We start from the raw sequence: 11,227 nt of genomic DNA, 5'->3' as shown, positions 1-11,227 counted from the left end.
TTGCAGACTAAATTCATGGTTGGCAGACATGTTCTACATAAATATGTCATAGCTCAGTTTAGACAGTAGCCATTTAGATTTGCTGGTAATACTTGGACCCTTGGTTATCTGTATGCCATGTCAAGTTTCCTTTTGCTTATATTTTGTATAGCTATAGACTCTTTTACAGAACTTTGGCTTTTGGATTTGTTTGTAAACCCTAAATTTAGAAATTTTTGGAGTCAAACTTCTTAATTAAAAACTCAAGGTTTTGTTAAGGAGTTGCGCTAAATTTATGAGTTATATATATATATATAAAAGAAGCTGTAGACATATTTTTTTATTATAAAAAATAAAAATAACTGTAGGGCTACGATGATAATGTATTTTTCTTTTTTAAAGGAACGCGAAGGGGTGTTCAAATATCTTCGAGAGGGGGCAAGACCCACGCCTTTCCTGTCTCAGCGCCTAGCCTGACTTAAAAGGACGCGGTGCCGCCGACGCCGTGAAAAAGGACCGGCAGGTTTCTCTAGGCCCACCAGTTTATTGCGCCTGATCCAAGGGAAGAACAAAAAACGCGTCGAAGCTAGCAACGAAATCATGTTCCCATGTATCCAAGAAAAAAATTGGATGTCAAAGAGATTCCAGATTTGTCATACCCACACGGTCCTGAACTGAATCTTTCTTGATCACCAAACGTGGGTCCTATTAAAAAATGCTTATATTTCTTCTACGTGTACGCACGGTGACTCGACCTTTTCAATTTAGCTTGGGATGGGATCTAAACAGTTGATAACTCCAGCTTTTGTTACTCATTCCACATGTATCAGCTTCAGAATATCTTTAATTCTTCTTACTTGATCCAAATTTACAACTAAATTCGCTTCCAGAATTATGAAAAATCTCAACTTCCGAATAAGCCGACAAATCTCCGAGGCTGACAAATACACTTTTTTACACGCCACTGATTTTTTCCTACTATGTTACGAGTCAAACTTTGCACACTCATAACGATGAAAGCGTCAAGTGTTCAAATTGACTGCATCATTTGCTTGGGAAACAAAACAAGGTGCAAGAACCCAGGTAAATATGCACAGCTACTCACTATTTATAATTATTTCTAGACTTGAACCAAAGCATCTCTCAGGTGGCATACAACAAAATTAAACCCCCACAAATCATATTAGAGAGAGGGAGAGGGAGGGAGATGGTCGAGGAGGAGGTGACAACAAATGTGGAACGCACCCTTGAAGCAACCCCAACATGGGCTGTGGCAACTGTGTGCTTCGTATTAATACTGAGCTCCATTCTTATTGAGCAGTTGCTCCATCTCTTGGCCAAGGTGTTCTTTCTGTTTCGTTTACATGGATGACCTTTTACGATGCAGAGTATAGCTATCTCATCTATCAGTATTTATAAACTGATGTTATAATTTATTGCCCATCCTTTGTTTGTTGGTTTGCTCAGTACTTTAGCAAGAAAAGGAGGAAATCCCTCATTCAAGCTCTTGACAAGATCAAGTCAGGTGAGAATCCAAAACTTGACTCAGATATTGTTAATGGTTTGTCTTCCTCTCTTCTTAGTACGTACTTGGGCTAAATATATATCTACTCTCTCCTTGTCTACTGTGCATGTGTTCGTAGAATTGATGATGTTGGGATTCTTGTCATTGTTGCTGACTGTGAGCGAAAAACATATAGCAAGCATCTGTATTCCGAAGAGTGTTGGTGAAATATTTCTTCCATGCAAGAGCAGGAGTACCGCTAGTGATGATGAGGAAGAAACAAAATGCGCGGAACAGGTAAGAAGCTAGCAGATGCTGAGATAGAACCAAAGCTAATTCTTTTATCGGACTAACCAAAGAAACAACAATAGATGTTCTTGAAAAGCAACTTTCATGCGCCCTTGAACACCAAACTCTATTTTCGGGCTTGAATTCGATGATCATATATGATGGATTTGCTCGCATGCAAGCAGAAAGAAGCAACAAGCACATCATGCACATAAATAGGCGCAAGTTAAAATGTAAATGAAATCATTAAATTGATCCTTTTCTGTCGGCAGAAGTTTATTAACATGGTATTAGAGTTAGCTCTTTAGGTTTGAACACGAATTAAATATTTCACCCCAACTCCATATGTATGTGTTCTTTTTTTTTTATTTTACAGCAAGCATATTATAAATGGAAAATTCTATGCACAGTCATTTTTGCGGACTCCTTTGTGCACTCCAGTGATATGATTGGTTGTGTATTAAAAAAAAATTAATCCAGCCAATCATATCAATGGAGTGCGCAGGGAGTGCACAAAAATGACTGTATGTAGCATTACTCATTATAAATATATTTAAATAATTACAGGATACAGTAGTCAACAGGATGGGAGGCTCCACCAATATTCATTTCAAACTAACAAATACAACACAAGAAAAAAAAAAAAAAACAGAGGGATCTGGGCCAATGACTTGGCCCCCACCCATTTCCCACAAGGGGACGTAGCTTGAAGTATGGTTTTGATATAGTCTGAAAACGGACTGTAAGACTATGAATGGAAGTCTCAGTAAAATGTTGTGTGTTGCATTTTGCTGGTCTAGACTGATTGCTATAGACTTCCACCACCTCTTTCCTATGATCATTGGTTAGGAGATGCAAAAACATAGGGAGGTAGAAAACTAGATATGCACCAAATTGCTGGCAGATAACCGTACGGGACAGTGGTGGCTCGTGGGAGCCGTGCGCTATGCTAGGAGAGAGAGGAATGGTTGGGTCCAAAGGATCCGAGGCCTTTGGCCCTACAAATGCCACGTGTGGCAGCACGAGGCCTCTCTTGGTGTGTTGACGCGTGGATCTCACTCATGGTTTGAGACACGTGTGGCTCATGCACCACTCTATTTGGTTTTTTGCTTTCACTGTTAGAGAGATTGGCGGCTAAGGAGACCTGTGGTGGGGCATGTGGCGGTCAATGAGGGCCAAGGGGCAATAGAGAGGCCCTTCTCCTTGCTATGGACGAAAACTTAGAAAAAAACTAATAGAAAATAAACCTTACAGTAACTGGGCAAGCTAGAGGGGATGAGGGAGGGAGGAGCAGAAGCTCCCCTTTGGATTAAGACGAAGAGATATTGGGTTTTTGTAGAGAGGGAAATCACCTCTGGATAGAGAGAGAAATTGGTAAAAGCGATGGGATCAACTCCAAATGTAAGTTAGGGTACTAAAATATAAATTAAATGATTAAATTAATTCATTCTTATATACTTAAGCTTTTGAGAAAATCGATTAAGATCAGCTTGCATTTAAATAATTTTGCTTTCGGCTATACATAATGATAACACTAAGATTTAGTTAATGTGTTAATGTTTTGGCTGGATTCTTGAACAGGGAAAAGTCTCCTTGTTATCAAGGAGAGGTGTGCAGGAACTACAGTACTTAATCTTTGTGCTGGCCTTATTCCATATATTCTCTAGCGTCCTTATGTTCAGTCTTGGAATGGCCAAGGTAAGAAGAATCTCAAAAGTTTTGAACTTTTTCAACTTTCCGTTTCATTTCCTTCTAGATTTGAGTTTAGGGACTTGGTTTTTTGAGTTTTGACTTTCACAAGCGTACAAAACCGGCTCAAATTATAACATCAACAGAGAAAACAGAAATTGTAAAGGAAATTCCGCTAATGCGAACTTGACAAACCTTCAGTGCATTCTAGCTAGAGATATTCTGAATAGGAAATCTAGACTGTTATAATTATTTGACGTAATTGGCTTTTGTTGTGTTTTTTCTTCTTTTTTTTTTTAAATTTCTCTAGATGAAGACATGGGAGTCTTGGGAGGCAGAAACTAGAACATTGGAATATCAAGTTTCAAATGGTAAGCTTTGGGGGCTGTATATATATATATATATGGGTCTAGAATTTGGTCCGTACGTTGATGAAGTCTTTGTGGAGTGTGAACCCTTGATCACAAGGAACTCGAAACCTTGATGTTGATATTTGCGTACATGACCATTGAACCTTATAGCGGCATCTTTTACAAATTAAACTGGAAGAAAGTTCATACAAGAATTTCATTTTGCAGTCATCTCCCAGGCATATCAAATTCCACATCACACGTTCATTACTCAAATATATTTAATTCTCATAGTTTTGATTTCTGTTATTTTCCCAATAGTTCTTACTGTTCCTTAATTTTTATTTTTATTTTAACTAGATCCACGAAGGTTTAAGCTCACCAATCAGACATCGTTCGGAAAGCGGCATCTGAAATTTTGGAGTGACCGCCGATTTCTTCGTTGGCCGGTTAGTTCAATGAAAACATGACCATTTTAGACGTCCCTATTACCAACTGGAGGCTCAATGTTATCTTTATATCTTTAATTCATGCAGGCCTGTTTTTTTAGACAGTTCTACAAATCTGTCTCCAAAGTGGATTATCTCACTCTTAGACATGGATTCGTTATGGTATTGCTACAAACCCATTACAATTATTAGACCAAGCTACCCAATTTTCTTGACTTATGGCGAAACTTCTAACTACTAGATTTTTGCTGTCTTCTACTACGATTCCAGGCCCACTTTGCAGAAGGAAGTAACTTTGATTTTCAAAAGTATATAAGGAAAGCTTTGGAAAAAGATTTTGGGGTGGTTGTGGGAATAAGGTAAGCAGCATAAACACAGTTGCTACCTCTTTGTTATTCAACTTATAATTCAGTATTACTAATTTTTTCTCGGGCATGTTATTTTTGCATGCAGTTGGTGGATTTGGATATTTGCTGTATTGTTTCTGTTCTTCAATGCACACGGTAAAACCTGAACAGAGTAATTTCAATAAATACATATTTAGAGCAATGCTAACTCAGAAAATTTATTCTACTTCTGCCTGCAGCATTTCACAACTATCTATGGCTTCCCTTCTTTCCATTAGCTGTAAGCAAATCAACTTTTACTGCCAGAATTTCCTTTCTTTAGCCATGGAGATTTTGCAATGAGATGAGGGATTGTAATGATCTTTTGTATTTGCAGATACTGTTGCTTGTGGGTACAAAGTTACAGGTCATCATAACTAAGATGTGCTTAGATAGCCATGACAAATCTCATGTTGTTAGAGGAACTTTGCTTGTGAGGCCCAGTGACCACTTTTTCTGGTTTGGTTGGCCCAAATTGCTTCTCCACCTTATCCAGTTCATATTGTTTCAGGCAATTTCTTGATATCCTTTTCTATATTTTTCTGCGAAAATACTGGAGTTGTTTCAGAAAAGCTACCAAAATTCTACACAATAAAACTTTAATTCTAATCAAAGAAACTTTCATGGGCTTTGCAGAATTCCTTTCAGCTGGCTTTTTTTGTGTGGACTTGGGTAAGGATCCTTAAGTTTGTTGTTGTTCATATCATTTTATTATGTAAAGCCTAGAGGACCTTCCTAACTTGCTTCCCTTTGCAGTACAAATTTGGTTTTAGGTCATGCTTCCATAGAAAGAATGAGGATATCATCATAAGGCTTGCCATGGGTGTAGTTGTACAAATCCTCTGTGGCTATGTGACACTCCCTCTCTATGCTTTGGTCACACAGGTACTCGTGACATTTGATTAAAACCAAAATCCAACCGTTGTTGCCAATTAGTTTTAAATAATCACTACAATTATTGAAAATAGTATTCTCCATCCTGAATTTTTGCATTCCCAATCACAACAGCAGATTATGATATATATTTTGAATAACTTTTTTCCAATTAGTTTCATTAGCTCTTACAATCTGCAATATGCGACAGATGGGCTCGTCAATGAGGAAAGATCATGCATTCACGGAGGGCGTGGTTTATGGTCTGAAAAAATGGAGAGCGAAGGCCAAGAAAAACCTTGCTTTGAGCAGCTTCAGAAACACAAATTACCACACACGCCGTTTGCTAGACGCCTCACTTGAAACTTCACCTTCCTTCTGTCATGATGCAAGATTCTCAGTAGACTTTGATCTCCCTTCAGACTCTGAAATATTTGTGGCAGTAGAACTAGATAGTGAAGAAAATGCAAGACACAGACAATCCAAGGAAAAGCAAAAGGTGGGCTTTTTCGATGGTTTTGACTTGAACAGGAGGACTACTTCGTGAAATTTCATAGAAAGGAAAACAGACCATTTTAGGAGAGGCTTTTCCATGTTAATAATTGAGTAATGCTAGGGACAAGTTCTAAATGTACAAGTTTTGCATAAATTTTTTTGTAAAAAAGCAGATCCCACTAAAAGAAAAGTGAGTTTTTCACACTTTTTATAATAGAGTCCACTTTTTGATAAAAGGTTTGTATGAGACTTATACATTTGGAGCTTATATATATCACAATCATAGGTAGTTTTGACAGTTATTCATTTTAGCTTGTGTGTGTAATCAGACGATACCGTTTCGGGTGTTCCTCAAGTCCGAATGGCACCTTTTTTTCTAACCTTGAAAAGATCATGAAAATTAGCGAAAGATGAAGAGGAACTGTCAAGAATTAAATAAACAGAAACAAAAATATTAAATGAGGAGAAATAAGAAGATGATAGAAACCTCTTTCTCATTGATTGAAAAAGTTATTGCTTTACATATGCTTCTGCTTGGTCTTATATACACGACTCAATACAGCTTCAATAGCTGGAAAATAATGGAAAAGTATTGTCTGCTATCTATACAAAAATACAAAAAATAACTAACTCTGCTACACAATCCTCATGAGGTACAACTAGCACACTTTATATCAGTCCTAGAATGTCAGTCCTTAGTGCCCATTGCTGCCTGTAGGAGCACTTTTGGTGGTGGCCTTTGACCCATGTGTTTCCTTAGTGCCTCAGTGTCCTTTTCTTCAGGGGAATCGGTGCATTCCTTTGATCCATTTGTGTGCAATTCTTGAGACTCCCCCTCAAGATGGACATATATGTTAAGGATGCCCATCTTGGACAATAGTAGGTAGAAGGGTGGTGCTATTAAGGCCTTAGTAAGTATGTCTGCTAGTTGAAACTTGGAAGACTGAACTGGCTTAATCACACCTGCTAGTACCTTCTCTTGAATGAAATGACAGTCTAATTCCACATGTTTTGTTCTCTCATGGAATATGGAATTTTTGGTGAGGTGTATTGCAGATTGGTTGTCACAATACAATAAGGCAGGTTGTGGATGTCCTATGTTGAAATCCTCCAAGAGAACTTTCAGCCAAATGATCTCACAACTTGTTTGTGCCAAAGCCCTATATTCAGCTTCAGCAGATGACCTTGACACCACCATTTGTTTCTTTGATTTCCAACTAATCAAAGAGTCATCAATGAATATGCAAAAACCAGTTATAGATCTTCTGGTTTCAGGACAAGCTGCCCAATCCGAGTCACTATACCCCTTAAGATGCAAGGAAGATTTTGAAGAGAAGAAGATTCCTTGACCAATCGAGAGCCTTTGAGATATTTAAGTGTCTTATAAGCTGTGAGAAGATGAGTTTGAGTTGGCTTGTCCATGAATTGACTAAAAATACCAACAAAGTAGGTAATGTCAAGCCTTGTGGTGCTTAAATAGATCAGTTTTCCTATCAAACTTCGATATCTAGTGACATTCGAGAGGCATTCACCTGAGGAATGTGTTAGCTTGTGATTTGGTTCCATTGGAGTGTTTACAACCTTACTTCCAAGCAGTCCAGCACTTTCAATGATCTCTAAAACATATTTCCTTTGGCAAACATGTATACCATTCTTTGATCTCGCAACCTCTAATCCTAAGAAATACTTAAGTATTCCCAAGTCTCTGATTTTAAAATGATCATTCAGATAGGATTTCATAGAATTAATAGCAATTAAGCTATTACTTCCCAAGATGATATCATCAACATAGACTAAGAGGGCAATAAAGCCATCCTTGTCACTTTTAGTAAATAAAGAGTAGTCTGATTTTGACTGATGAAAACCATCAACAAGGAGTGAGGCAGTGAACTTTCCATTCCATTGTCTTGATGCTTGTTTCAAACTATACAATGATTTGTGAAGCTTATATACCAGTTCCTTCCCTTTAAATTGAGACTCCCCCTTAAGCTGAAACCCAGGTGGCAATTCCATGTAGATCTCTTCATCGAGATCACCATGTAGAAATGCATTATGAACATCTAATTGTTCTAAATGTCAATTATGAATTGAAGCAAGAGCAAGAAATAACCTGACAGTTGACATCTTTGCCATAGGGTTGAAAGTTTCTTGATAATCAAAGCCCTCTCGTTGAGTATATCCTTTTGCCACTAGTCTTGTCTTGTGTTTATGCACATTACCATCTGACTTTAATTTCACTTTGAATACATATTTGCAGCCCATGGCCTTCTTGCTAACAGGGAGAGGTGTGACTGACCAAGTGCCATTTTCTTCAAGGGTAGCAAGTTCTTCATTGATAGCATTATACCAATGATCATGCACAATAGCTTCCTCATAATTTGTTGGATCAGAAATGAGAGCAAGAGATAAGGCATATGTTTGGTGAGATGGAGACAATTGGGAGTAGGAAAGTGTGTTTAGTAAGGGGTGTGCAGTGGAAAAATTAGAAAGTGAAGGACTTGAGGTGGAGGAGACCAGTTGGCAATGATAGTCATGTAGGTATGAGGGTTGATGTTTAACCCTTTCTGATCTTCTAAGCTGTTGAGGTGAGATAGGAGACAAATGAGGTGGAGATTCAGGGTTGTTTGAGTTAGGAAGTGAAGTTTGAGAGGTAGGGGTTGATGGTGGTGTGGTGATATTGGAAGGTGCAGGAGATGGGGAATGAGAGGATTAACGTTTAGTCCCATTTGGAGGAGAGGGTGAGGGGTAGGTGATGAGGTCAGGAAAGGCTGGTGGTAAGGTGAGAATTGAGTGGAGTGAAGAGGAAGGTTCAAGATTTGTTTTTGCAAATGGAAATTCATATTCTATGAAGATGACATCTTGAGATATAAGGTTGTTATGAGTGGTGAGATCATAAAGTTTGTACCATTTGATCCCAACAGGGTATCCAATGAAGATACACTTTTTAGACCTTGGATCAAGTTTTGTTCTATCCCTTTTAAGTGTGGATACAAAACATAGACAGTCAAGGATTCTAAGGTGTGTGTAGGATGGTTTGGAAGAGAATAGCACTTTGTATGGTGATTTGTTTTCAAAAAGTGGGGAAGGAATTCGATTTATTAAATGTGCTGCAATCAAAATAGCATCACCCCAGAATTTTATTGGAAGATTTGCTTGAAGAAAAAGTGCTCTAGCTACATTTAGGATGTGCTGTTGCTTTCTTTCTACCACTCCATTTTGTTGGGGTGTGTAGATACAAAATGTTTGGTGGATTATTCCATGAGACTTGTAAAATTCAGACATATTGAATTCAAGGCCATTATCAGTTCTCACTTGCTTTACCTTTGATTCAAATTGTGTATTGATCATGAGAATAAAGGCTTGTAAAATTGATTTTGTTTTAGATTTGAATTTCATTAAGTATGTCCATGTGGCACGGCTATAATCATCAACTATTGTTAAAAAATAGTGATGTCCATTTAATGAAGGCTGAGAATATGGGCCCCAAATGTCAATGTGAATGAGATCAAAAATAGAAGTTGTAGAAGTGACACTTGTATGGAATTTCAATCTCTTCTATTTAGTCATGTAACAAACAGTACAATGAGTATGGCTTGATGAAGGACCAATTACATCTGGGCAAGAAGAATGAATTAGGTTCATTTTGTGACTAGATAAATGACCAAGCCTAAGGTGCCACACATCAAGGTCTTGCCTATGCAAGGCATTATAGATATGATCTTTGGAGGAAAGGGATAAATCTTGAAGAAGCTTGAGAAGATTGCTAGGAGTGATGGAGCTGGTGAGTAAATGGTATAAACCACGATGGAATTTAGCTAGCCCAATCGTCATCCATGAAGCAAGGTCCTGTATAAAACAAAAGTTTTCCATGAAAATGAGGCAAAGAAGAGGGTTAAGGATAAGTTTGCTCACTGATAACAGATTGAAAGTGAATGAGGGAACACATAATACCCCTGTGAGTGTAATAGACTTAGAGAGTTGAACTATTCCAATATGTGTGACTGCAACCTGATACCCATTTGGCAATTGAACATATGCATGAGTGTTTGAAGTGATTGAGGTCAAAATAGTTGGAGAATAGACTATGTGGTCTGTAGCCTCTGTATCAATTATCCATTGTGTATGTGTTAGGTTGTGTGACTTGTGATGCAATGGAGAAGAGAGATGGTGTTGATGGGGTTATGAAAAAATTGAAGTGTTGGAAATAGCAGATTTTGAGCATGTATGTGCCATATTCAATTGAGGAGCTGAGATGGATTCTGTGGAGGTATGAGCTGATTGTTGTGCTTGATTATTGACTAATTCCATCAACTTTTGAACCTGGGACTGGGTGAGAGACAGTTGAGGCATTGTGACAGATCCCTTTTCCTGGTTTGTAGAGAACACTTGGTTGGCTGAGTGAGGAGTTGGAGGGTGGTTGTGAAACTGTCCCTGCTTGAGTTTGGTGAATTTGAAGTTGGGAGGAAATCCAATCAACTTATAACACTTGTCTCGAAGATGGCCAAATTTTCCACAATGACTGCATGTAAGATCTGGTTTTTCTTTCTTCTTGAAAGATGTGTTTTGAAATACTACTAAGGCTGAAGATTCAGCAGAAGGAAGCAGCATGATTCGAGCTTGTCTTTGTCTTTCCTCTTGCAATATTAGAGAGAAAGTTTTATCAAGTGAGGGAATGGGACTCATCAGAATGATTTTTCCTCGAATGCTTTCATAGGACTCATTGAAACCCATGAGGAACTTGAAGACATAGTCAGCTTGCTGAGTTTCACCAATTGCAGTAAGAGCTTTACATGTACAGAGACCGCATAAGCAACATGGTGTTGGCCTATAGTTGTTGAGCTCTTCCCAAATACCATTGAGATGAGTGAAGTACTCACTCACACACTGTGTGCCTTGCACAAGAGTGCCTAGTTGTTATTGGAGTTGGTAAATTCTCACTGAATCAGGTTGAGAAAACCGAGTGTTAAGTTTATCCCATACAGTTTTTGTTGAACTTATATAGAATATGTTGGAGGCAATTTCCTTGGTGATGGAGTTGAGAATCCAAGATAGGATGATGTTGTTGCAGCGTATCCATGGGATGTATAAAGGGTCATCATGTGCTGGAGTTGGAATGCTGCCATCAAGAAACCCAAGTTTATTTTTTATTGAGATTGCAAGAGTGAATTATCTCTTCCATGACAAGTAATTAGGACCTGAAAGGGGTGGAGAAAT

General features: G+C 38.2%; 1 protein-coding gene across 2 annotated transcripts; it reads left to right on the top strand.

The window, feature by feature from the left end:
• The first annotated feature begins 452 nt into the window (after positions 1-452).
• LOC122275727 (MLO-like protein 6) lies at positions 453-6,249 on the top strand. 2 transcript variants are annotated; one of them, XM_043084929.1, is made up of 15 exons: positions 453-1,062; positions 1,127-1,321; positions 1,447-1,504; positions 1,623-1,780; positions 3,353-3,469; positions 3,771-3,831; positions 4,171-4,259; positions 4,347-4,421; positions 4,530-4,618; positions 4,713-4,762; positions 4,846-4,886; positions 4,983-5,156; positions 5,282-5,317; positions 5,402-5,530; positions 5,730-6,249. In XM_043084929.1, exons 2-15 carry the CDS (start codon positions 1,187-1,189, stop codon positions 6,063-6,065), a joined length of 1,548 nt encoding a protein of 515 aa, XP_042940863.1. In that variant the 5' UTR covers positions 453-1,062; positions 1,127-1,186; the 3' UTR covers positions 6,066-6,249. The 2 variants fall into 2 exon arrangements, with proteins under 2 accessions (XP_042940863.1, XP_042940864.1); XM_043084930.1 differs by lacking the exon at positions 453-1,062 and having other exon boundaries at positions 1,090-1,321.
• The last annotated feature ends 4,978 nt before the right edge of the window (positions 6,250-11,227 follow it).

Source organism: Carya illinoinensis, chromosome 9 (assembly GCF_018687715.1).
Source record: "Carya illinoinensis cultivar Pawnee chromosome 9, C.illinoinensisPawnee_v1, whole genome shotgun sequence".
Lineage (NCBI taxonomy): Eukaryota > Viridiplantae > Streptophyta > Magnoliopsida > Fagales > Juglandaceae > Carya > Carya illinoinensis.
This window is presented reverse-complemented; position numbering and strand designations above follow the sequence as displayed.